We start from the raw sequence: 27,043 nt of genomic DNA, 5'->3' as shown, positions 1-27,043 counted from the left end.
TGGAATTCAGTATATATGTTAATTATCACTACACTTGTTTTTCATAGGTTAATCCTCAGAAGCACAGACTCCTTTTTGAAGTATTTGATGAAAACCGTTTGGTAGGTCTTTTTGTGTTAATTTTGCAGTGTACTAAAGACTTGAATGAAAGCTAGTCTATCAGGATTCAATGTGGATAAAAAACCCACTCCAAGCAACCTTAATTTCTATAATGAAACCTAAAGCTAAAGACAGACCTGATTATTTATCTGACATTACCACTCTTCTGAAGCTCTGAGGCAGTTACATTATTACTGTAAACTTCTAATGTGCTTTAACTCATGAAAGAATAATTCTTTTATAGTGCTGTTCATGTGATAGGACGAAATTCTTTGGTGATATTGAAAGCTCTGCACTGGATGTTTATTTTTCCCTGCAAACAAAGCACTCTTGATATTTGGTGTGAGAAGCTTCTTCAGTGTGTGAGGAGTAGCATGAAAGAAGCATACATGGGTTTTCTTTGGAAAGCTCAAGAAGTGAGCACTGGATTGTAATCTTGTAGATAGGTGTCACTCTGAATGGCTGGTCACTGGTGAGATAGGGCTAGCTTGTGCTCTTCTGACCCAAGTTCTCATTTTGTGTACAGATGTCTAATTGCCTGTATTTGTTTGTGTGTTTCATTGTGAGTAAGCTTGTAGCAGTACAGTCTTGACACCTGCATCTGTTTCACTGAAGTTCCTTGTCACTGGAATAAATACCTCTCCCTTGTGCAGGAGTTTGGAACTACTAGGAGGGATTGAGTGCTCTTGCATGGCAAACACAGTTTCATTCCCAATAAAGGATCTCTTTGTGCTTTGTGCTTGAGTAGTGCATTGGCCATGAAAAACATTATTTTTTCCTAAAGCTTTCTGCATATGTTCAGTAAACCACTGTATCTTTTATCAAGGTGCTACTCTGCTGAGGTTGGGTAGAGTAAAAATGTGTGTTAATATAAGTACAAACCTCCTAGAATAATGAGATTTAAGAAGGAGGCTTGTTTTTTGTTTGTAGGCATTGCACAGTCCCCAAACCATTTACTACTTAACTGGTGACATTACCTGTCCCAAGGTTTTCATATGGTCTTTTTTATTTATCTAAAAGCAGTGTTAAGGGGGATCATGAGCACTTGTGGCCTACATTGGAGGTTAAATGTGGTTTTTCAGGATGCTCAGATTTTCATCTGGACATAATATTATGGGCTGCAGCATATCCCTCATGAGATCAAAATACTCTGTCCTTTGCACATCTCATTAGAGCATTGCTGCCACCACCTGGAAGCCACGAGGCATGATTTGAAAGTAAGATTTTGATTTTTTAGGGGGGAGAAGGCCAGTGTTTTCTTTGTATTTTCCACCAGGAGATCTCCTTCATATTTTTTCTCTAATCTGGAATGTATGTTGTTTGATCTGTTTGCTTATGGAAAGGAACCAATTAAACATCTTGTTGGTATCAGCTAGGAAATGGTGCTTTGTTTCCCATGCCTGATTATATTTAGACATCATAGTATCATGACCTCATCAGTCACTCTATAGTTCTGTAATAAAATCCTTATGTTGTTCATTGTTTCCATCTCACCTGGTGAATGGAACAGGCCATCTTCCTATTTCTCTTTAGCTTGCTCTCAGAAACAGTGTTTTTATCCCAGATGTCTTGGGTGGTTTTAAGTAAGACAAATTGGTGCCTTAGCTATGACTGTTATTTAGCATTGACAAGCTCCCCCACTTCTATTAAATCACTGATGTTTTGCTAAGTAGCTATGATCAAAAGGTGTTTCATCTTCTGTTATTTTAGCATTTTATTCTGCTACTTTCAGTGTTCTTTCATCTACCTATTGGATGATTGTTTAAAGTCTAAATGTGAGCAATCTGATACAACTGAAATATTCTTGCATTTGTGTCCTTCCAGTGATTAATTTCCTCTTTGCAAAATTTTATCCCAAGTGCTTTTATTCCCTTTAACTTTTAGGGATAAATGGAAGGCAGATATACTTGCTTGTTTTTAAGAAATACTGTTTTCTTAAATACCAGCCTCAAAACCTTTCTTCAGAGTTTAGCTTAAATTTCATGTCTTGCTGCTTTGGTTATATTGCTAATAGTCAGAGTTTTGAAGTCTTCCCATAATAGCTTCAAAACTTTAAAAATTCACTTGTCTTGGATTTGGTAAAGGAGTGCTAAATGTAGTTTGTTCTTCAAATTTAACTCTTTAACAGCTATTTTACATCACCTGACAAAGCTGTTGTTGGCTGGCAATACCTCTACAGGTATAGTGGAGGAAGAGGGACATGCTGAAAAATTTTGCTGGAATTTTAAAGCTTGAGTTACCAAATTATGTCAGTTTTTTGTTTTCTTAGGATTTCTTTAGTACAGTTGAACAAAACATTTCAGATGATTCACTGGGGGAGAAAGTAATGCCTTTGCTAAAAGAAACCAGCACCTCCAATGGTTGCAGTTTGTGTCACACCAACATTTTGCCAGCTGTTCCACTAATATATTTGTTCTTGGGGAGTGAAGAAACCTTAAGAAATGCATTTTTTACTTTTCTCTCACATATCTTAAGGTCACTTGCTCATGTTTTTGGTTTGTGTTTGGCTTGTCTGGTTTTATGGGTAATTTTTACTGTATTGCTTGAAGTTCAAATGTAACTTTCTGAAACTGACCAAAAGAATCTTTTTATGGTATTTTCCTTTCCTCTTCTGTCCCCATCCCAGTCCCCCACCAACATATAACTTTAGAAGAAGTCCTGTTGGTTATAATGAAATAAACAAAGTGTTGTATTTGTTGGCTTTTTATGAATAAGCTAGTATTCATTTATTGCTGCATTCTAATAATGGAATTCAGGTAATGGAGGTTAAGTAAGCCCTGGAGTATAATTAGAAAACAAATTTGTTGCTTGCAAACAAGGTACTGTGAATTTGATTCTTGGCCCTTTTTGGGAAGGAGGTATAAATGTTAATTTTACTGCCTTCTAGCTTAAAATACAGTAAAGGTTAAATAAATATGAAGCAGAAAAAACTCCTACTAGTATGACCTATAAAAGTATAAATGGCCTAGTGTTCTCTTCTGTTTGTACTCTTTCAGCAGTACTAAGTAATTTCATGTTAGTGCAGTAGCATTTAGTACTGCATCATATATGGCTTATGTATTCAAAAGTGCATTCATAGTCAAATGTTGTTTTTCAAAGCAAAACCCACAACAGAAATCCCACTTAACAGCAAGATTCAGGATTGTCTTTTATCAAAAGTCCCACTAGGTGCCAGCAAAGGACCTCTGCAGATTGTATGAGCCACTGAAACATTTTGTAGGAATTCTCAATCCCTTTACTCTTGGAAGATTTGACAGTATATTAACTTTTTGACATGCTGATAATTTTATTTTAAAAAATGAACATGCTGAAAAAGAATAATTAGTTATGAATGTGTGAGGCAATTGATATATAATTACACAGAATGGCTTTTTTCTCTAATTCTGTTTGGTAATGCTTTTTATCTCTGTGCATACTTAGTTCAGTGTTCTAAATTTTGTGTAGCTGGTCACATATCTGCAAATCACATTGAAGTGCAATGAATGTGTCCTTACTCTGGGCTTCCAGCAAACAAAATGAGGTAGTTTAATTTGTAAGAGTAGTTTTCTTTCTTTCTGCCTTTAGCAGCTGTAGTTAGAAAAGGTCAGACTAGAAATAACAACAAATGCCAAATTATTAACCAGAAAAACTTTTTTTGGCCCATATTCAGTTGCACCTCGTTTAAAATTATGAATTAATAAACACAGGGAGTTCTACTATATGCATATCTTCAGAAAGTGTGATTACTTAGCAGCATGTGGATTGCAAGATAATGCCAGATTTCTTTCAAGTTTTATTTAAATAGTGCAGAAAAAACATTTTCTTAAGGGAGAGGAGGCTTATTTCACTAGTTTGTGCATAATTCAGACCTCAGCAGTTTGCTAGCACGGTTACTATTTGGAAATTCAATCCTGGACTTGATACTCAATTATATGGGACTTCATTCCTACCAACTTCCTGTAATTCTAAACCTATGGGTAAAAATATTAGTAGTCATACGCTGCTGAGGAAAGTACGGACACATTGACTCAGCTCGTGCAGCAGCAGCAGGCGTTGCTCTTTGGAACTGGGAAGTTCTGGAAGCCTATTCTAGTATTCATTTATGCAAATTCCAGAAGGTGTAATTGAAACAAGGTCGCTAGTGTTTGTGGCAGCTGAGGTCCTTGGAACATCAGTGCTTTCTAAATGAAGGTGTTCTGACTGCAAGCAATCAACGACGCTCTAGAAACTACAGTTCAAGGAACGGCTGACTTATTTCAAGAGGTACTTTCTTTTAAAATCTCGTAGAAATTAGGACAAGGGCTGCAACTTTTATGGGCTTTTACTGTTGCAATGTACCAGCTCTGGGTTCTGTGCAGCTGCCTGTAGCTTTTCTGCTGAAGGATTTTTGTGGGTTTCATTTGCTAACATGCGTGGAAATGAGAACAAATGGCACGACGGTTAAGATTGCATTTTGCTACCCAAAGAAGCAACACAGATCCATTATCAGAAACCTCTGAAGATTTTTTGGATAGTAATAATTGTATGCACTTCAAAAAATCACAGAGTTCTGCACCTAGCGTTACACAAGTGAAACTAACTCCTAGACAAGCTGCTTATGCACCTGTAGTGCAACAAGTAATTAATCATGAGAAAAGCACAACTATTTCTTCACTGCAAATAAAAAAGAGCAGTTCACTGCACATTTCCTTGCAGTCTAGGAAGCAGAGTGGATGTTCTCAGTTTGGGGGTGCTGTGGCTGCTGGTGAAGACCCTTCATTCATTGGTACTGGTAGCGAAGGGAGAGTTGGCACTGGAGCTGTGGCTGATCATCGATCTAATGACAGCCTTCTGAGCAGTGCTGCTCTGGGCAGAGGCAGCCTCAGCAGCATTGCAGCAAGTGACAGTGGCTCGTTCAGCAGTGCTGGCAGTGACTACGGATCATGTGCAAGTACCACAAGTGATGGAGGTTCATATAGTAACAGTGTCATCAGTGACAGTGGCAGTGGCACGCTTTGGACAAGTGATAATGCTTTCTGTAGTAGTGTTGCACATGGTGACTCTTCATATAGAAGCACTGCAAACAAGTGTAATCCCTCCAGGAGCACCTCATCTCAGGAAACACTGTACAGAAGTAATAATACTTTTGACCAAGATGCTTTGTCAGTGAGGAAGAAAACTAAAATTCCATTGCGACGTTGTTCGTCACTGGTTATTTTTCCTAGGAGTCCTTCCAGTACTCCTCCAGCTTCTCCAGTAAGCTGTGGTCAACTACCACACAGAGGCACCTATCAAACATCTCATAAATTAATTATTTCTCCTAGTGAGCTGTCACCAAAAGAAGATCAGACCATTTCCAAGGGATTCCTTTCAACAGCAGTCAATGGACTTAGACTGTCTAAAACAATTTGCTCTTCTGGTGAGGTCAGAGATATCCGACCACTTTATTTGAATGCATCATTACAGGACAAAAGTCAGATTTTGAATGGTCCTCAGCAGGCAGCTGGTGAAGAAGTGTCTGATGGCCTCTCACGTGTTTCAGTTCATCTTACAAAAAGAGTATTTGCATCAAGCAGTGAAATGGTTAATGGCTCTTGCAGTCCAGAGTTAAATCTGAACTCTGGTACGAAATACCCTCATTTAAAATTGGAACGTAGCACATCTGCATGTCTGCCCTCAAAAACAGATTCAGAATATCAGATTAATATAAATGAACTAGGAAGACCAAATGCACAGATGAGCAAGACTCACCATATTTTGCAAAGAAGTGTTTCCTTGGAAGGATCACGTCAAAAAGTTTCTTGCTGCTTATCCAGCCTTAAATACAAATGTCATAGTGCAAGGACGTCTCAGTTGCACATACAGTTCAAAGCTGGGAATGAAGGAAAAACAACTGGTGTTAGGAAAAGATATGGAACCTCTAAAAGGGAAATGTCTAGCACTTTGTGGAGGCCCCATAAGGTGAGTGTTGTGGTTTATAGAAAAATGTGATGGTATTTTACAGTTGAAATTTATCTGGAAAGTAATAAAAGTTTGCAGCCAAGACTTAAGCGCAGTTATTTCAGAGTTTCCTAATGGTGTCAAATTGCCACCATTAGGAAGGTAATTTTTTAATTATCTGTACCACTTGGGTTTTAGATTAGTTTCTTAGAATATGGTACATACAGTAGCATAGGTGAATAGATATTACTGTGAAATACATTAATTTAATAGATTTAAACAATAGTTGGCTGTTTACATTAACTCAGAGGGATTTTCTTGTATAGTTATCGAGACACGGGAGTAATTTAAACTTCAGATTAAATTTTGTAGTTATAAACACCTAACTTTTCAGTACATTAATAGTAGTTACTGAAGTTGTTTGCATATAAAATGGGTAAAAATGAGTGGTCTTTTATTTCAGATAGGCTTCATTTTACAGAACAGTTTGTTGTATGTAGAATTAAAGATAAATCACATTTGAGCAGAGAAACTGTAAATACCATTTGTTTCTGTATACACCCTGAACCACAGGAATTTTCAGTTTCCTCTTGCTCTTTTTTTTCCTCCTTCCAACTACTATTTCAGCCTGAGCAGTGCAGAGTAACTTAATACCTCTCCCAACAACATTGCTGTTCAAATTATAGTACTTAGGTCTAGAAGGCTTATATTAATTTTTTTTTCTTTTGTAATGAAATTCATGTCCAGCTAAACTGCAGAGGTGTCTACTCTTATTAGCTCTAAAGGCAGTTGGTAAAGCATAGGCCACATGAAAGGTGGATTTTAAGCCTTGTTTAAATAACATTGTGAGGACTTAAATTATCTGAATATTTTTAGTGCAACAATTGATGGAACTAAAGTTGTTTTAAGAACTCATTCTCATTGATTTGACACTACTGCCATATAACTAACATGCTAATTTAAGCAAAGGACTTTTTGCCAAAGACCTTATAATTATGACAGTCCCTTTCTAAACTAGTAAGACAGTTACCTTGGAGCTGTTAGCCTGGAATTTTCTGTCTTTTATTGCCCTTAGAGCAGTGCCTACACTTTCTGACTTCCTCAGTGCTTTTTGGTTAGTTTAAAGAAAAATGCTCTTTCCTTCTTGGGAAACTGTGATTTATGCTTAAACTTCTTTATAAAACTCACTGTAGATCACAGATAAACACTATGGTGTTTATCTACAGTTTGGTGATTCTTCCCAAAATCATACTGTGAAGTGAGGGGTAAAATCCACAATAAGCACAAACAGATTAGATTCAGACTAATTCAAATGTGCCAGTTATTTTGAAAGTATGTTAGCTAACATTTCCAGAAAACCTCCTAGGACACTGGACTGCTATTAGTTTCTTTTGATTCCCAGGAGCAATGTTTACAATGGATTGACATAAACACCAGGTACAGGAACCTTAAAGTCCTCAAATGGCTCATTTCAGTTTTTGTGTAAAACCAGTAAATAGGTAAATATTCTGTAAAACTTAAAAAAATTTAAAAGCTTCACCCACCAAACCAAGCAAAAAACACAGTTGACTTCACAGCAGTTCAGCAATACACTGGAATAAAATAGATAAATACTATTGTATTTGTTATTAGTCTTTGTGATCAATATAACAGATTCTATGGCAATCATTTAATTATATAGTCCAGTTAATTATCATGGTGTATTGTGACTCATTTAAAAATAAACAACTCCCAAAATATTTCTCTTGACTCCAGTTAGTCTGGCCTAGTATATTGATATGCTGAGTCTGGGTTCAAATTTAACAAGTTGATACTGGAGTAGCATTTAGTAATGTCAGCTATCTGTACAGGGCAGCCATGAAATCAAATCAGTGCTGTGGTCAGAGACTCCAGAGGCTGAAGCAGCAAAAGGTCTGTGCATTCTTTTCTTCCGTGCCTTCAGCCACCTCGGATCACATTTCCTGCTTTCCATAATCAACAGCTTGTTAAAGGCTGGCTTAAAAAAAAAAAAATCAACACCATTTCTATGACAACTGGCCTTGGATTATTTTTAATTAAGTTACAAAATGGGGAATGGTGCTGGCCAATGTGCCACTGCTGGTCTTTACTGGAAACTTAATGAATAGGTTCTGTAGTAGATTTTGGAATTTCATTTATGTGAAGCAGGAGGAAGAGATAAGTCCATGGTTACAGCATTGAAGGTTGTCCTTGACTATGTATTTCTGCTTCAATGTCTTGGGTTTTTTCATTATTGTTTTGATGTTGGGGCTTTTTTCAGTACATCTGTCTCTGCTTAGGGTAGAAATAAATCTGCAACTAAAACATTTTGACATCACAGGTGTGGATTGGGAGGGTAGGAGCAAGTAAGGGAACAGGTTACCTGTCATCATACATACATAAACTCAAAGAGGTACAGAGAGAGGCAGAAACAGTGAATACAGTTCCAGTTCTTGTACAATATAAACAGACTTCTAAAAAAATAAGTTATGTTAATCTCTTCCACAAGAATAATATCACGTTGCCATTCCTGTTGATGTTAGCTATTCCTTCCCCATCAATATTACTCTCTAAGGGATAAAGTGAATATTTTAAATGTACTTGCAAATCTGTTTCAGCAGCTGTATACCTTTGAAATAATTTCTTACACAGTTGAGGGGATCAGTTGTGTTATAGGCCTTTTCTTGACAAATAGTTTTGCTCAAGTTTTGTCTCTAGTTACTGAAATGATATATTTTGAGGCAAAAAAAACCCAAACTTGAGAGATGGTGTAAAAAACCAAACTGTTTTTCTACTGTCAGATTCATGTAAGGGAAACCTTTTAGTTGGAGCTCTCAACCTTTTTACCAAGCTGTGGAACTTTGCCTTCATAAAAGATGCTATTTGAATCTTGCTGTACTAAATTTAAATTTAGTAAAACAGTAATTTAAGGGGGTTGTGTGTGAGGATTTCTCTCTTGAATAACTTTCCTGCTGATCTGAGCATGCTGAAGGGACCAGAACCTGTGTCTGGAAGGTTGTGATTCCCTTGATAAATGCTGCACCACGGGTTAGTGCTGAATAGTCTGAGGTTGTCTCCTCTCTTGCATTGTCCTCAGGTGTAGAGCTGCTGTTTCAGCATAACTCCTTCAGAAAAGAGTGATCCAGCCAGGGAGAAGCACCACGAGAAGGGAAGGACAGCTGTGGCTTAGCTCCAGCTTTGCACATGGAGCAAAGGGCTGCATGGGCATCAGTGTCCCACATCTGTGCAAGGAAGTGAGGCAGGAAAGGAGCAGCAAAAGCAGAAGATTATGGAGCCAATACAAGGCAAAGCACAAACTGGCATCACTTTGATGCTACTGTGCTATGGTAACCTCATAATCCACCAACTTTCATTCAGTATCATGTATCTTGAGGGATCCCATTACAGGACCATGTGGTGCAGTGCTGTGTCATGGTCTGTCTGTTCATCAGGGGCAGTTGGGCTGGGAGGAAGGTGCTGTCTTTCTGAGGAATCGTGGGGATGACCATGTTAGACTTTAATCACATGAGAGTGTATCTGCTGTGTCTCAGACAAATTTTAGAAGCTGAAGTATACATCAGTATATTGAAGGGAAGACAGTAGAAACTGTGTTAATCATAATAATGAACAATTCATGATTTTTTCCAGGTAATTTCCTGCTTCTGTGCTTTAAGTGGCAGTGACCTGTAGTGCTTTAATAGTTGGTACCAATTTCTTCTGTTTTTTATGTTGCTTAAATGCAGAGCTCAGTTACACCTTCTTTTCTACCTTTCTTCATGCTTTAGCTTTTGATTAGCAGTCTTTCTTCAGGGGAAGAAAAAGATGGCACACAAAGGATGGCATGGATCTTACTGTGAATGGTTGCTATGTGGGTGCATTAGCAAAGGAAATGATGATATTATTTGGTAACAACTTGATCCCTGAAGTTTTTCAGGTTTCCCAGGTTGTATTTGGCAACTATAAACCATATGTAACTTTCAGAATCTCATCATAGTGTAAGAAAGCAGATTCTTGAATATACCAGTACAGTAAAGCTCTAGTGCTTTGTAGTCCTCAGCAAACATTACATGTACATATTAAGGAGGAGTTTTATTTGATTGTGCTCTGTGGAGATTATGATTAGCCTAATTCTGTTTATAGTCTGCAGCTGAACTGAATTTGGGCAGGTTTCTCATGCCAGAAAAAAATGGGGAAACTAGAACTGCAAAACCATGCAGAGCAGGCCTCCTGAAACAGCTTATGTAAATATGTAATTATCCAGCCTTCAGGGTGATTCATGTCCTTTTAATCTGCCATGAGGGAATGGGAAGCGTTGATACTGTGGCTTCTTTAATGTTGCCACAAGCTATAGTTATTCTGTTTTTTAAAACGTGGTATACCTACAAGAATGTGTTAAAGTAAAACTTTTTCACAGGGCAAGCTAGAGACATTCTTCCTTTACTTCTCACTAGCTGAAGAACTTGCAGGCTATTCAGATATGAGATCATGATAATTGCTTTATTTATTTTTTTTTCCCCCCAAATAGACAATTTGGAAATCAATGTTGAAAAATGCCAAGTATTGCACACATGAAAAGCAGCTAATGATGCACACTTGGTGATGGCCTCCTATACTGGTCAGGAAATGGTTTGTGTCATGGGGAAAGACTTGCTGAATATGTCAGCTCAGATCTTGCTGACAGGCAAATAAAACCTTAGGATTTATTAGGGAAGAAATAAGCAAACAAAGTTAAAACCACCATAGTGGAATTTTACAAATCCACATAGGTGCATGGCATGTATATTTCTGGTCATCCTTTTTCAGGAAGCATGGATAACAGAACTAAAAAAAGAAGGGTTGCAGGACTGAGGTGAGTTTTATGTGAAGAGAAACATTGAGTAGACCAGGGGCTTTTCAGCTTTGGAAAAGAAGAAGTTGGCGTAGAAGGAGTTTATAAAACTATGCTCTGGGGGAGGAATTTTTCCATTCCACTTTTAAAAAAAGGTGTTCTTTAGTGTGTTGCTGAGCAAATTGTCTCAAGATCTGCATATCAAAAAGTAGAAATGGATTTTAAGAAATTAAGTTGAAGAAGGATCCATCAAAGAGTATAACATTTTCAAAATGTATTTTAATGTTAGGATCAAGAGGTCCATGCCCACTTATTCATTAGAAACTGGGGGTTGTATCAAAGGAAGTACTGTTCTTAATTGCCACTATTATTATTCCTTAAGCATCTGCTCTTGGCCATTACATGCAAAGGATACAAGGGTAGGCAGAGTGTTAATCTGACCCCCAGGCTCTCTGGTGCCTGCTCAGCCCTTGCAGCCACAGAGGATCAAGTAGAAATGCTCTCCCCTCACCCTTGGCAGAGTGCTCTTCTGTGTTCTAACACGTGTTTTCTCATCTTCCAGAAGTGGATGAATTTCACAGATTAAGCAAGTAAGCAAAACTGAGTGGCCTTTTCAGTCATTTGCTTATGACTGACTTTCACCCTTGTCTGAAGGGTACTGCCCTGCATTTCTGTTAAGTGTCTCTGTTTCAAGTGTACTTTTTTCCTTATTCCCTGTGACAAACAGAACATGCTGATTTGGGAATGCAGCCAGCAAAATGTTTGTAGCTCATTGCAGTGTTAGTTTATGGATCTGTAATCATCTCTGTTTCAAGAAACTGCATCATTCTTTTTTTCTGTCACGATAGTTTACAATAAACCAAAAAGTCTACAGTCAATAAACCAAAAAGTCAACTTTCTTTGAAGTCCTAAGATTTGGCAAAAATCCTTTCACAAATGGATACCAGAGTTTTATGTTTTAATACTATTATGATGATAACTAACTTGATTTCAAGAATGACTTGTTGAAATAGTATCTAATTAAATATTTGATACTGTTTTTTAAATCTTTTGTGGTGAATATTGGCAGATATAACACAGGAGGACGAGTCTGGATTGGCTTTTGACTTTTCATAAAATGTAATATATGCTTTTTATATGATAGTTTGTTTGGCACATACATACATCAAACCAAAGCAACTTGAAGTCCTGATGAATAAAATCAATGCATTAATAACTTTTGACATGTCCTTTATTTCTGTTGTTCTGAAGTATGCTTTGGTTATATTAGACAACTTGCCTTCCTGTGAACTGTGTGAAGAAAAAAAAAAAAAAAAAAGTTATCTTAAGTTTCTTTGTTAATGAACTTTTAAGGGCAAGTTCTCAAAGCAGCACACATTGAGTGGACTAATATATGAATGTAAAGTAAATATGAACTCCTAAGGAAGCAGTAAGATTTTGGTGCCATATAAAATGTGTAAGCTTTAAATGGAGAAACAGAAGATGCTTTTTCTCTGGTCTTTAGATAAGCAGTAGCCTGAAAATATCTTTGGAAGTGAGAGAGAATTAGTGAAAATAACCTCAGTGTCATTTCTAAATGCTGCCTGTTAAGTAGATGGTAAAAGTGCTGAGGCATGTTGTGCTGACACCTTGCTGTTGAAACAGCCAGCAGGGCTGAAGGTGCTGCAGAAACACATGTTGTGTAATAACCCTTGATCTAACAGTATGAATTCACCCTATTTTAAAAATGCTGATAGGGTTTTATATCTGTCCTAGATGCCAACTCTAAAGAAATGCCTATGTGGCCTACATGTCATTAAAAAAAAAAAAAAATCTCCTCACAATTCACAAGTCCCCCTTAAAAATACAGGAGACTGGAACTGTAATGAATTCCATACAACCAAGTATTTATTGCTTTGCAAGATAGAGAAAATATTACTTGTGGAATCCGGGAATTTGGTACAATCTTAATGTCATAATTGAATCTTGTTTTTTTGAAACTGTTACTTTTCCATGATGAATAGCATATGCTGGCAGTATTTTATGGAAGAAAAAAGAGCTCACTTTTTTCAATTTAGAGTTTAAGAGAACAAAATACACTCAGTGCAGCACGAAAAGAAAAATACTTGAATTTGCTAGTGTAGCTCAGGAAAGTTTTTTTCATTCTCATCAAGCTTGTAACTAATGTTGATGTTTGGGTGTTTAAGCAAGAAGAATGTTGGTTTTATAAGGCATCTATTGAGCTCATGTTTTCTTAAGCAGCGATAGTCCAGATCACTGTTTGTTTTTTCAATTTGAATTGATACTTATGTTCCCTCCAATAAAAGCTGTATGCTTTCTTGTTTTGCCATACAGCTGTGGATTTCTGTGCAAAGACGAACCCGTGCACAACTAGCTGCCAGTTTATTCAGAAAAAGATTGGAATATGCTTGAATTCTAATTAATGCACTAATACCAACAAATATTTGTCACAAAAACTGGTAGAGAAAATACTTATTATTTTGACACCCTTGTCTTATACAAGAATTGTTTCAAAAGGCTGTGTGGTGAATCCAGCAATTAAGAAAGACATTAAATTCACTGAGCCATTTTCAAACCTGATAACTTTTGGGTTATGTTGTCAGTACTGCTCTTAAACGTGTGACTCAGATAAGCATGTCTGTTTAAAATCTTACTTCAATTTCTGATGGGAGTTGCAGGAGAAAAAGTCTAAAATCTAAAACTCATTAAGCATATATTCGTAAAATAGATGAAAATAAGTTTTGAACAGAATTACTGTCTTTGGTGTTTTTCTTTGATTGCTTTGGCATTGCACTGGAGTTCTTCAAATGAATTGTGTACAGCAGCTGTCTGTCCTCACCTGTTTTTAATAACTTTCTATAGACTAAACCAGTGAATCAGTAAAATACAAGGCCTCTCTGTTAGTGCAGTATATATCATTAATTGAGCTTGATGCCAAGCAGAAAGTTTGAGTTCTCTGGCTGTTAAGAAATTAGAAGTTGACAAGAACAACTGACCCACTTGTGTGTGCTGCGTGCTCTGGTGAAACAGAGATCCAAACAGTTTCAGCTCCACTGGCATTTAGCTGTTCACGTGTTGGAAGCTGCTTTGGCACCTCTGGGCAGGCAGTTAGTCAGCTTGTCATGGTGGGGCACATCACTGCAGGTCATTCCTGCTATCTGATTTATGGGTTAGTTGTTTGGAGGTCAACAGAAATCTCCTCTCAGGGTTTTGCTTTCTAGCTGGAGGAGAAAGTGCTGTTAAAGAGTTGGTTATCGACGTTAACTCTGCTAAAAATAGCAGGAGAGACAGTGGAATAATAAAGTGAATAACAGGAGCCCATACTCAAATTATGCTGGTAACAAACACAATGTTCTGAGGGTTTCTAAAATAGAGCAAACTTTTGTCCCACATTCCAATAATTTATTTGGAAGGCATGTTCCACTACAAGATTGCCAAGAACTTTACAAATACTAAGCCTTTTAACATGTCTGGGGTATGTGCTGTGCCATTTTAAAAAGAACCTCATAGGCAAAAATGATAATCTATTTTTTTTCCAGAATCCTGTGGTGTATAATAGCTCAGAAAGTTTTCCTTCAGTAGTTCAGGGAAGCTTCCTCAGGTATGAAACCTATTGTAGCTTTCTATCTCAAATGAGTCTATGGACTAAAAAGGTGGAGGTTTTGTATATATTTTCATTTTTGTCCCCTTCAGATCTGAACATGACATCCACACTGCAAACTGAATTTGAAGTGACATATCTCAAATTTTCTAGCATTTTATTTATCACCTATGGCAATCTAGCTGCACTTTTTGCAGGTGTGAAAATTAGAGGCCCATACTGGTTCTCCAAATACATGTATGACTTCAAGGTTAAATGGATGCACTTAGGACAACAGAGCTAAGGAAAAAAAGGTATCAGAATTACTAAGGCAAAAATAACTATTTCCAGAAATACCTATACTTTAATGTCAGAGGGACCAAAAAACGGATAGAATTGGACTGGAATTTTAATGCTGTAAAACATTTGAATTGAAAATTTAAATAAGTTTTCCAGAAGAAAATTGAAACACATGGCTTTGCCCTGAGGTGAAGGAAATAGATGTCAGCAAGCTGCAGAGCCTTGTGGTGAAAAGTTTTATGGACAAACATTAAAGTTCTGGGGTGATTACTTTGAATATGTGCAACAACAGATTTAGGAAAGAATAGGCACTGAATCTTTTGTTAGCTGCAGAAATCAGGAAGCCTAGAATTTCAGAGGTTGGATGAGCCACAGAGTTGAAGACTTTTACAGCTCCTTACTCAGTCTGTGCAAAAAGTGTAGTCTTATTGTAGTGTAGGTTTTGTTTTTTTCTTTAAACCATAAGCTTATACATACCTTCAAAAAATTTCTGTGCTGACCTGAGTTTATTCCACAGGCACTGATATATCTTCATGTTAAATGACCCTTATAATACATTTTCCTGCTTTTTTGGAGGTTCACAAAGGTTTTCAAATCATGAATTAACTTGAAGCAACTTAGCACATGCTCCAGTTATGGAGCAGGAAGTGAAGTCAAGTACTGCTGCTGGTGATTATTGGTGAATACTGAAATTACTTAGGTAGATTACTGAAATTTTAATTTCTTTGTCAAGCAAAAATCCATGATGAAAAGTCAAGTGTGCACTGTTACTATGCTCTGTCAGTCCCTTCCCTAGTCTCACAGCTGCTGTGTTCACAGTCTGGTCCCAGCTGGACAGTCCAGACACCCAAGTCAGGGTAAAATCTTTTGGATGATCATTGTTAAAACTAAACTCTGCAATGTGCATAGATAGAAGGTATTCTTTTTTATAATTCTAACAGATTTTTGTGCCAAGCTTGGGACAACTGGAATTGCTGAACTTCCAAAGCACTTGCCACTGATAACACTTTTGCTTCTTGTTATCTTTGACAGTAGCTGTATGAATTGGAAAATAAAAAATGTTTATACATGCCTGTTTTAAATAGCTGTCTAGGTTTATGGAAATGGTTGGGTGCTCCTAGGAAGAGGGTTCTTTAGGACATGTTTCTGCTGGGGTTCTGTCAATCTCAGTCCTGATGCTGAACAACTCTCCTGTTTGGTTAAAATTAGTCTGTATAATTTAGTGAACAGTCTAAATCTCCACCCCAACTCCCTCAAATTTTGTTTTGAGGAAGGCAGAACTGCCCAAGGCTCTGAGTGTTGGTTCAATCAGAATTTGCTCTCTGTACAGGACAAGTTATTGCCTATAATTCAGAAGTGCCTTCAGGTTCTGAGAAAGCATTGCTACACTGTCAGAGTGTGGGGGTCATGCTTTTAAAACACTTTGCTGCTTTCAACTTTCTGTGATGTTTGTTTTTGTTTTCTGTAGACTCGAGATGATTTTCTTGGACAAGTGGATATTCCCCTTTATCAGTTACCGGTTTGTGTTTTTTATTTGTTTTAAGACTATGAAAGGGAAAAAAATATTTGTATATGCACTCTGTTAGTCATCTGAGGAAGTTAACAATACTGATTATAAAGTGATTAAACTCTCCTGCTCTGTGGGTTGTTTGTTTCATTTTGTAGATCTGTTTGGGATTTTTCAGCGTTGATATTTATAAAACAGTGTAGGTTACCTTGTTTTTCAATACTGGAGTGCTTTTAGCTTTTCCATAGTTTTAAAGCCTTAAAGATATGAAGAGATTTTAGTTATTGTCATGTCTTAAAATATTTCTTTGAAGTCTGTAAATTTATTTTTACTGTTCTTTATTCACACAGATACAAAAAAAGATAGCAACTGGAAAATAGTTAGTGTTCCCTAGGTCAATTTTTTCCTGTTTCTTGTATTCCTTTTGCAAAGCAGATAATTAGTTTAAATATCACCAATAGCATTGAAAAAAATAAGCTTTTAAATTTTCTTCTGAGGTCTTAAAACATAGCAGATACTAACAGATTTATCAGAAACTGTCTCAAAAACAGGGTAGCAACCATGGCAAACCCTTTCCAAGAGCAGGTGTTTCATTCTGTAAAGTGCATAGACACTGAGAGGTAATTTTTATTTTCTTAAACCAGTTGGTCTTACTGCTAAGATTTAAGGTGGTATTGCTGTTAGTGTACCTGAACCTGGAATTTAAGTTTTAAAATGTTATAAGGCCTTTAAAGAAATCAGTTGTAAATTTCTGGTAGTTTTCTTTGATTTCAAGTTCTTAATAAAAATTTTTCTTGAAAAAAATTATTATTCCAGACAGAAAATCCAAGTATGGAGAGACCATATACATTTAAGGATTTTGTTCTTCATCCAAGAAGGTTAGTAAATACCACATGGAAATTCTAATTTTTGTATCTGCACAATGGTCTTATGTAGTTAGTTATAAATATGTATGCATTTTCTAAGCTTTTCTGTTTCCATTAAAGAAATTTGAGCAGCCATTTCTAATATAATACTGACTTTTTAGTATAACGTCAATATTTTAAATACTTACTGTATTCAGAATTCTGAAGCCTTAATGCCATTATAGAACTTAATTTAGTTTAGATTATAAAAAGTCAAGTTTGTGTTGGAATACTTAAGAATAATCCTCTAGCTGTGCTTTTTCAGCTGTTTTGTTTTACAAGTGCACAATAAGAACATTTTATTTTCTCTTCTGCAGCCATAAATCAAGAGTTAAAGGCCACCTTAGATTAAAAATGACTTATTTACCTAAAAACAATGGATCTGAAGAAGAAACCACAGAACAGGCTGAAGAAGTAGAGGTGGGAAAAATGTGTTTATTGCTGAAAAATGAATGTTAGGAATCGCTAAGAAGTTAATAGTGTTTTAGAAACAAACCAGTTAAAAGTGATTGTTTCTATTGTGCATACAATTTAAAGTGTTTCTGTTGTAGGCACTGTTTAATGTTGTTTGACCCCAGACAGACACTAACATCTGTCTAGTTTTATAATTTCAATTCTCTCCACTCCATAGGAATATTTTGATCTTGCCTACCATATATATGTAATCATCTTAAGCACATCCAATGTAGATTAATAGATTTTTTTTTTCCAGATTTAACTCTATTCAGCATTAGCACCTTTGCTGTAATTAATCTTTGTTACAGAAGCATGTGTTCATCTGCCTGATATATTTGCAGCATGTGTATGAAATGACAGTATTGAAACTTTTAATGTATTCTGTGAATGCTGTTCATTTTCCTGAAGCTAACAACTTCTGGTACTAATATATTTAAGGATCCTGAGTTAAAAATAAGATTTCTGCATACATAATGTGCCTTGTCATTTTTAGAAATAAACCAAAGTCAGAGTCAAATTTACTGACTTAAGGTGTAATGCAACTACATCTTAAAAGGGGGAGTGGCTTGATAAATTAAGGTATGTTTTTCACCTTCTATAGTATTAAAGATAGTTATATTATGTCTTTCAGCCTGGGTGGATTATATTGGACCAACCAGAGGCTGCTAGCCAGCCACAACAGCAGCAGCAGGAATCTCCTCCTCTGCCTTCAGGCTGGGAAGAAAGACAAGACATCCTTGGCAGGACCTACTATGTCAATCATGAGTTCAGAAGAACACAGTGGAAAAGACCAACTGCACAGTATGTCTTTTAGCCTGAAAATTCAAGTCTCATATTAGCTAGTGTATTTCACCCTAGCTGCCTTAAAAGCAAGGAGAAATAAAAAGTGAACAGCTTGAAAATTAGTAGAGGATCAGCCTGGTTCTTTCTTCCCATCAGGTTCTTGGTTAAATTGTTTGCCTTTTGGGGGGGGGGGGGTTGTTTGTTTTTTTTTTTTCCTTTTTTTTTTCCACCCCCCTGGAATGATACCTTATTCTTCAGCTAACACTTCACATTGACATGAATGCTTATTCATTTTAAACAGTTTACATTAATTTATGTAGTCCAGACTGTTTCTTTTTCTTCTGCCAAAATGACTGTGATGTATGTTTTTGCTGTTAGTCTGGCTTACTGTTGAAAGATAAACTCTGGCTGCTGTTGCTGACTTCTCCCACCTTGCCCCACCAGGGACAGTGTGGCTGCTGCAGATCTTGGCAGTGTGCAGCTGGAGGCCCAGCACGTGTTCACTCACCGGCGACAGATATCAGAGGATACAGAGAACACAGACAGCAGAGATTCCCCCGAGGTAAAACAATGAATCTCTCAATGTTGCTGATATGAAACGAGGGGTTTTTTTAATGTAGCCTACTCAAAAAGCTTGTCTTAAGTAATAGTAATTTAGAACTACTTTTTAAAAATATTTTCCCTTTATTTTCCTTTTAAAGAGCTGGGAAATTATAACTGAAGATGAAGCAACAATGTACAGCAGTCAGCATGTTCAAATACCTCTCTCGCAGAGTAGCTGTGACATACAGACTCATCTTGCAGAAGAATTGAGTAACAGACTTACTACCTCTGGAAGTCCAGCTGCTGGCCAGTCAACAGCCTACACTGTAAATTATTTTTCACACTGTTCTGATAGAATTAGATCCATAAATTATTATGCTTTATTTAGGAGTTGTATTTTTAATTTCCTCTCAAATGCACAGACTGTAAGAATAGTCTTTTTACTGTAGAATCCCATCTAAGGATGCACTTTCTTCCTCACTGCTTTGCTTACATGGCTTTCTGCCTGAGGTTGAAACAGATTTGTGTGCACTGTTTTTCAGTCTGTAAATCTGTCTCTTAGTCTAGTGTTGTTGAGTGCTGAAAACTATGAATGAAAAAATCTCAGTGTCCTGAAAGCTTACTTTTCCCATTAGAACAAGATCTAAGATTGACCATTTTTCATTGTGGATACTGGGATAAGGTTGTATGATTGAGTAAATCTGCTGCTTCCTTAGCAGCAAAAAAGGGAGCTTGCTCATACAGTTCCACAGCCCTTGTGCCAGCTGCAAAACTTGCCTGACCTCTGTGTGAGTCTGTCCTGCTTGCTAACCCAGCAGAAAACTACTCTCTTTTCCTCAATTCTGCTTTTTTGCCGTTTGAGCAACTGAAACAGCATGCTAGGTTGTCTGACAATTGCTACAGTAGCAGAGGGAAAACAGCAGGAGTATGTAGCCAGAGTGAAACTCGACTTTTTGGTGGTAGCAAGCAATTAAATAAGCTCAGCTGTCCTGTGAAACCTGAGCTCCACAAACAGCTTTGTAACCTGACACATGACCTGAGAAATCCACTGTCCATTGAGGAAAGCCTGTAGAGGTGACCCAGGCCATCTAGTCTGTTAGATTTTGGTACTGAAATAATCATTAGTTTTTGTGATGTTAAGAATGCCCTTCAAAATGTAAATTTGTAATTGACAGTGTTTATATGAGTTGTACAAATACATCACTGGTGTTGCTGGAAACAGTCAAATGAGAGTAACGACTTGACTCCATCTCTGCTATTCAGCATCCCATGCATTGCAAGGAAACTGTTATTTCAGCTTGCTTGGGTGGCCTGAGCAAAGAAAGAGGCAGATGTTCAAATTATTTGCCTGAGTCAGCTAGAATGGCAGTCTTGCCTTCTTTCACCTGCATTATACCTCACCCTTGCTCCACTAAATAAAAAAAATTAGAAGTAAATCATGCCTTTTTTTAAGTACTCCAATAGTATGTAGATAGGGAAAAAACCTTCAAAGAGTTGTGGAAATTCTGATGCAAAATGAAATACAGGTGCCTAATTGTAGCAAGTTAGATCTAAATATGTCTTTAGGCAGGAAGGTGGACATTTATGCAAAGTCCAGGGATTGAATTGCTCTTCTGAAACTGATTCTCTCACACTCTCATATCCTTTTATTATTGGCCTAATCTACTCCCTGGAAAATTGTGTTAGCTCTGTTCTATATCAGCCTTTACTGACAACACAAAAAATTTTATACTGTAAACTCAATTGTACCATAACTATTTGTAATTAATGTTTTACATGCCAAAACATCTATTGCTAGAATTTTCTGAACTTTCACGAGCCTCTGTTGTCCTAAGAGTATAATAGAATCTCTGAACTTGATGTTTCTAGCTGTTAAACAAGAGTTTGAAAAATATGATGTTAAATCATGTTTCAAAACAAGTGCAACTCTTTGCTCAGGATGGAAACTCCAATAGCTTGAATTGTGATAATCATTATTGGCTGTTTGCTGCCATCCTTAAAGCTGCAGTAACAGCTAATGTGTCATTTCTCTCCACTCCTTCAAGAACCATTCCAGCAGAAGAGGTAGTCTGCAAACATACAGACCTGAAGAGCAGCCTGCACATCCAGTGGTAAGTCATTTTTCAAAAAACACAGGCTTTTAGCTGTGTTAGCTGCTGACATTCTAAATGAGAATTTGCTGTCCTTGCCCAGCAGCTGTCCTGACAAAATGGCAATTGTGGGTCTAGTTCAGCTGTAAAGCTTTCCCCTTTCAGCTTTGTTTAGCATTAGCTTGATGCATAGCCTGCAGAAGGAAGTAGTCTTGCCCTGATGATAAGAGTTTCATTTTTCAAATGGTTTGCCTTATAATTGTTTACTTCTAATGAAAAGCTATACCACATTCCATTATGTTTTTATGGTGACACTGTGATCTAATAGCCAGAAGTACTAGGCTGGATCAGCCTAGACCAGGTATATAAATGCATCCTTTACATGAGGAGTTTGAATTTTGTTTGAAACAAACAAATAAAAATCTGTTACTTCATACTATTCAGGAAGGACTTAAATACTTATCTATTTTATCCAGTTCATAGAAGTCATGAAATTTCTGGAATATAGTTTTGTTGTTTAAATTTGACAGAGGAAAACCTTTTCACAGTAAGTTTCATAGTTTCCTTAATTGTTTTTCATCTTTTATCACTAATATTTAGTTACTGCCTACTTCATCTGGATTACCCCCAGGCTGGGAAGAACGACAAGATGAAAAAGGAAGGTCATATTATATAGATCACAATTCTAGAACCACTACCTGGATAAAACCAGTAGTACAGGTACTGCCTGTCTTCAATTTACTGATGTTTGTATTCACTGAACCTTTTAAACATCTTGTGTAATAGAAGTGGAGAGACAGCTTTGAAATAGAACGTGCAAAAGGCATAATCTGTAAAATACCACATAAAATATCTGAGAGACTGCATGGAGAGTTAGGAACAGTAATAATGTTTGTGGCAAGTCACTCTCCCTTCTGAGGAGTGATAGCTGTCTGGGGAGGTTGGGAGGCTTCTGTAAGCCTTCAGCACAATCAGTGATTGCTGGTCAATGTAGTTGATATTATGAAACCTGTCAGGGACTTGCTTTGTGAAACTGCTTTCACGATTCAAAAATGCAGGTTAATAGAAAAAAGATATTACTTTGCCTGGCTTTGCTTTGATATGATGTTTTTTGGTCATTTACCATAGATTGCTGTGGAAACAAGTCAGGTGTCAGCTGCTCAAAGTATTTCTATAGGAAGACAGCCACAAGCAACATCAAGTGATTCATCACAGCAGTCTTCTCAGCAGCAGCCTGAAGTGGAGCAAGCATTTCTCCCTAAAGGCTGGGAAGTCCGACATGCACCCAATGGGAGACCATTCTTTATTGACCACAATACCAAAACCACAACATGGGTAATGGAAAACTCTTCTCATGAACTGAAATTCTATCTCCTCTTGAATCAAAACATTGCTGCTTTCAGCAGTATGTGTTTCTTTAGTGCCAAGGGAGCTGTGTCTGTCTGTTCATGGGCATGGTCAGCACATGGTGCTGATAAAGCCATGATGGGGCTTTCATGGTTGGGGCATTCAGTCCCTGTACCATGGAAATGGACCTCAAAATCCTTGTGGGTCCCTTTCAACCCTAAATATTTTGTGAGTCTGAGTGATATGTAATAAAAATGCCACGAGTAGATAATCAATTTTACTAATTGGTACTTGAAAGTTTAGATTAGAAGAGGAAAACAGGAATCTGCTTCACAGATGTAAAGCCCTTCCTAAATGACATTGCAGAACTGTGGTAGCTTTTAAGAGCTGTTCACAGAAATGAGTTCTGTAAACATATCTCCAACAGGAAATCCATTACCTTGAATTTATCACAGGGCACAAAACAAATTTCTGTGAATGCTTAGAAGAGCAGACCAGGTGCAAGTAGCATGTGGGTGAGGGAGCTGTACAGCTGCAGTTCCACAGAGGGGCACTGCACACCACTTGGCACTGCTATTAGATGGGTTTAAGCATCTCAAGACCAAGTCATTGTTACTGTCAGCTGAAAGGGAAGCAGAAATGCATTAAATTGATTCAAAATGAGTATTCTTTTCTCCAGGTGGATTAAAAGACCTCATTTAACACAACCACCATCATCCTAACTCCCACAACTCCCAGTCTATCAATCAAACAACAAAAAACCCCACCAAACCCAAAATGTATAAGATGTGTCAGAAATCATGTGGAAAGAGTAATTTGACTCAATTACACAAAAATTGAGTTGAATGAGAAACTTATATATGTGTAAATAAAATGTAGTGAAAGGTTACTAGAAGATGATTGTAAATTACTGGAGGACTGAGAATCTGCAAGGATTCTTCTGGCTGCAGAATATGCAACCATTACCTAATTGGTACTAGGCATATTCTTTACAAAATCATTAATAAAGGCAAAAAAAAAATTAAAAGCAAATTAAAACAGCAAAAGGTTTTTAACATGCTGCTTGTTTTGTTTTCAAAGGAAGATCCAAGACTGAAAATTTCTGCTCATCCAAGGAGAAAGACTTCCCTAGATCCAGTCGACCTGGGCCCATTACCAGTAAGTAAAGCATTCTGTGCTTGTTTTGCAGATGAAACTGTTTAAGTTAACATTATTAAAATTTGCACATGATAAAATGCAGCCTGCTTTTTTTCCTACAAAAAATACTATTCTGAATTTCAGTGCTGACAGTAGATGGGGGAGGAATGCCCTCAACTGCAGATCATGTTGAGTTCTATGCACACTATATGATCAGAAGTTTGTAATAAATATTTAATAAAAATGTGTAATAAAAATATTGCCTTTTTACAGCCAGGATGGGAAGAGAGGACTCACACAGATGGAAGAATATTCTTCATAAACCACAGTATGTACAATGTAGTATTCTTCCCTGCTCATAATTTATTTTGTGAACATTATTTAAATTAATGGAACTAATTTAAAAATGTCTTGCAGATACAAAGAGGACACAATGGGAGGATCCTCGACTGCAGAATGTGGCAATAACTGGACCAGTAAGCTTTCCTAATGTAGATTTTAATATTTTTCAGAAATACTGTTAATAGAATTCAAACAAACTCTTGTCATTTATCAGTTAGTCGGTCTAAAAAGTGAAACTTTCAGGGTGTCTGAACAAAGCATTTTTATTTCTTTTGAAAGACTGTTTAGAAAGCTTTCTGGGGAAATAAATGGTCTTTAAATGCCAGCAAGAAAGAGCAGTTCCCATGGTAGTAAGATAGTTTCCTTATAGACTGGGGGAGAGCTTTGAAATAAGTGAGAAAGTCTATTTATTTTTTGTCCACACTAGCTCAATTCATGAAGTAAATTTGAGAAAAAAGAAAAAAAAAAAAAAGCTTAAAGTAAGCTTAAAGAGGAATTAATTTTTAACTGAAAAATAATTATCCAGCCTCAGTACTTAATCTGAAGTGCAAAATTACCAGAACTAATTGCAAAGATGGTTTGCATTGTAATTATAGATGGGTTTTAGTGTTCAGCTGATATCTGTGTTTATTAATAGCCTGCATGTGTAAACAACCTTCCCTGTCCATGGAAAATAGAGGTGTTTGTAGCCAGGTCCCTGATGATACAGCAGGGAATGGACACGTTGTGGACGTCACCAAAGGCATTTTGGTCACTTTGATCTGGGCCACTCGGGGACCTCAGGCTGTCACACCAGCTCATGGGGAGGTACTGCACCAATGCTGTGGATCTGATCTGGACAGAGAAGTGCTTTTCATTCCTGGTTTTATAAATTAGAAGTCTCCCCTGGCACTCAGTAAAACATGCATTCCTGTTATCTCAGAATTTAAATGGGTTGAGAGTTTTTTTTCTTTTTTTTTCCCCTCCAAAGGCTGTGCCTTACTCCAGGGACTATAAGCGGAAGTATGAATTCTTCAGAAAGAAATTGAAGAAACAGGTTAGTAATCAGTAGGAATCCAGCAGAAAGTTTTGAAACTTAGACCCCTAAACAAGGGAAAGCTTAGGTTACAGGGAAGGTAAATTTACTGTCTGATTACAAACAGTTTGTGAAGCACCAGCTTGGTAACAATTAGCATTTACTCTTAACAACAGGATTTGTGACTTCATGCACTAATGAGACTGCAAACAATCTAATTTAAAAAGTAGAAATTTTCAAGGATCAAAACACTGTGAACCTGAAAGTAAGACTGGCAACAGAAAAGTTTGGTAATCACTGATCAAGCATAAAATAGTTTTTGAAAGTCAGAATATGGAAAATTCTCAGAAGTTCTCATAATAAATTTTAGTCTATGTAAAAATCTCTGCTGTCATAATGATCAGCCTGGATGACTGAAATAAAATTTTACAGCTTTAAAATCTGAAGTTTATGAATCTTGTTTCCAAAGTCTAGTTTGAAGTGGCAGTGCCAGGTATATTTATAACATGTAGCATAAAAGACTGTAAATAGCATCTGGACAGTCAGATAACAATGAGTCTGCACAAGTTCAATCAAATTTTACATCCTTGGGAGATACTTTTCATATATAATAATATGAATTTGAGTTTAGATCCATGCTTCACCTTCTACCTGCCAAGTCTGCCTATGCATTTTGAGCTGACATATAAATTGCATACAATTATATATGCACCTTGTTTTTTGTGCTCCTAGTCAAACAAGATTGACATTCGTTCAAATGTCAGCATCTTAATCTGAGAAGTGATAGAGAGCTCAGTCACAATGTAATTGTGGTATTTTAAGAATTAAATAAAACTGTGAATTTTGTCCTAAGTAAGAGAATGGGACACCTAGGCCCATAGAATATTGAACTAGAAGGTGAAATAAGTAAGATAAAACAGTTCCAGATAATTTTATGTGTCAACTGTGAGCTGTTTTTAATCAAGTGTGTAATATGATAAATGTTCAGTGTCAGAAGAGACTCCATGCCATGCTGCAGGCAGAACAACTGCCCATATGCTGTTACTAGTAAGAGCTTACTTTAACTATACTTTCTTAGCATGAAATAGAAGTTAGCGTATGAAATTCTCTTTGCTAGTTGAATTGTAGGTAAATAGAGCCTCTTTTCAATCATATTGTGTTATGTTTTCAAATTATGTAAGGAAAGAGTTTCTATCCCCCCTTGGTCTATTTTTCAGAATTTGCATATTCTACAAAACTGTAAGATGCTGAGTTTTGTTTTATTATTCTTTGTTTTCATATTCTCTTTTTTAGAGTGATATTCCAAATAGATTTGAAATGAAAATTCATCGCACAACAATCCTTGAAGATTCTTACAGAAGAATTATAGCTGTAAAGAGAGCAGATTTCCTTAAAGCAAGACTTTGGATTGAATTTGATGGTGAAAAAGGTTTAGACTATGGAGGAGTGGCCAGGGAGTGGTTCTTCCTTCTCTCTAAAGAAATGTTTAATCCTTATTATGGATTGTTTGAATATTCAGCTACGTAAGTAGTACCACTCTGGAAGAGTGAAAACTTGGGAAAAGAAATTGTATTTCTCATACCTTCTTTAAAAACGGGGTTCCTGCCACCCTTACAAATGTATGGGAGGATATAGTTGATAATAACAGCCATAATCTGCACACTGTTACTTGACAGAAGAGTTAATGTGGAGACAGTCCTTGTGGGGTTTTTTACAGCAGTTTAACATAAGCCATGGCATTTTTGCATGGACAAGCATGTGCTTGCAACCATCTCCTGCATACAGAAGAGGCAGTATATAACCAGTAATGCAGAGAATATTATTCTACTTGAAAATGAGTGGGAGTTAATCTTTGGTTTATCTCTAATTTACTAAGGTAGTTCGTGGTGGTTGTTTCTAAATCTGTATTCTATTGTATATTGTTTAGTATTAGATATCATCATGAAAAGCAATAACTGATTTAATAAGTGATGTCTTTCAGACCTACAAATGTGAGACTGTTCCAATAGTACAACATTTCATTTTTCATTCTTTTTCTCTGCTCTCTCCTTCAACTTCAGAGATAACTATACTCTGCAGATCAATCCAAACTCTGGACTTTGCAATGAAGATCATCTCTCTTATTTCAAGTTCATAGGCCGTGTGGCTGGAATGGCTGTTTACCATGGCAAACTTTTGGATGGTTAGTATTTATCTTGTAATGTAATGTCATGTGA

At 36.8% G+C, this 27,043-nt stretch overlaps 2 protein-coding genes across 3 annotated transcripts in view; both read left to right on the top strand.

Annotated features, from left to right (window-relative positions):
* DNAAF4 (dynein axonemal assembly factor 4) overlaps window positions 1-27,043 on the top strand; it is a 227,520-nt gene that overhangs the window by 69,495 nt on the left and 130,982 nt on the right. The gene's annotated exons all lie outside the window — the stretch shown is intronic.
* Window positions 1-27,043, top strand: part of NEDD4 (NEDD4 E3 ubiquitin protein ligase) — a 48,340-nt gene that overhangs the window by 12,109 nt on the left and 9,188 nt on the right. The window contains exons 5-20 of one of the 2 annotated variants that reach the window (XM_079317695.1): window positions 48-101; window positions 16,171-16,221; window positions 17,026-17,087; window positions 17,432-17,534; window positions 18,202-18,371; window positions 18,798-18,915; window positions 19,055-19,222; window positions 20,942-21,007; window positions 21,587-21,706; window positions 22,115-22,321; window positions 23,414-23,491; window positions 23,744-23,798; window positions 23,888-23,946; window positions 24,783-24,848; window positions 26,121-26,350; window positions 26,888-27,009. In XM_079317695.1, the coding sequence (XP_079173821.1) occupies window positions 48-101; window positions 16,171-16,221; window positions 17,026-17,087; window positions 17,432-17,534; window positions 18,202-18,371; window positions 18,798-18,915; window positions 19,055-19,222; window positions 20,942-21,007; window positions 21,587-21,706; window positions 22,115-22,321; window positions 23,414-23,491; window positions 23,744-23,798; window positions 23,888-23,946; window positions 24,783-24,848; window positions 26,121-26,350; window positions 26,888-27,009 (1,729 nt within the window). Of the gene's footprint in view, window positions 1-47; window positions 102-4,081; window positions 6,019-16,170; window positions 16,222-17,025; window positions 17,088-17,431; window positions 17,535-18,201; window positions 18,372-18,797; window positions 18,916-19,054; window positions 19,223-20,941; window positions 21,008-21,586; window positions 21,707-22,114; window positions 22,322-23,413; window positions 23,492-23,743; window positions 23,799-23,887; window positions 23,947-24,782; window positions 24,849-26,120; window positions 26,351-26,887; window positions 27,010-27,043 lie in introns of those variants that run through there. The other variant, XM_079317694.1, reaches the window with a different exon arrangement.

The sequence above is a fragment of the Erithacus rubecula genome (genome assembly GCF_903797595.1).
Source record: "Erithacus rubecula genome assembly, chromosome: 14".
NCBI classification, from domain to species: Eukaryota; Metazoa; Chordata; class Aves; order Passeriformes; family Muscicapidae; genus Erithacus; species Erithacus rubecula.
The sequence above is the reverse complement of the archived record's forward strand: the minus strand, read 5'-3'. Positions and strand labels throughout refer to the sequence as shown.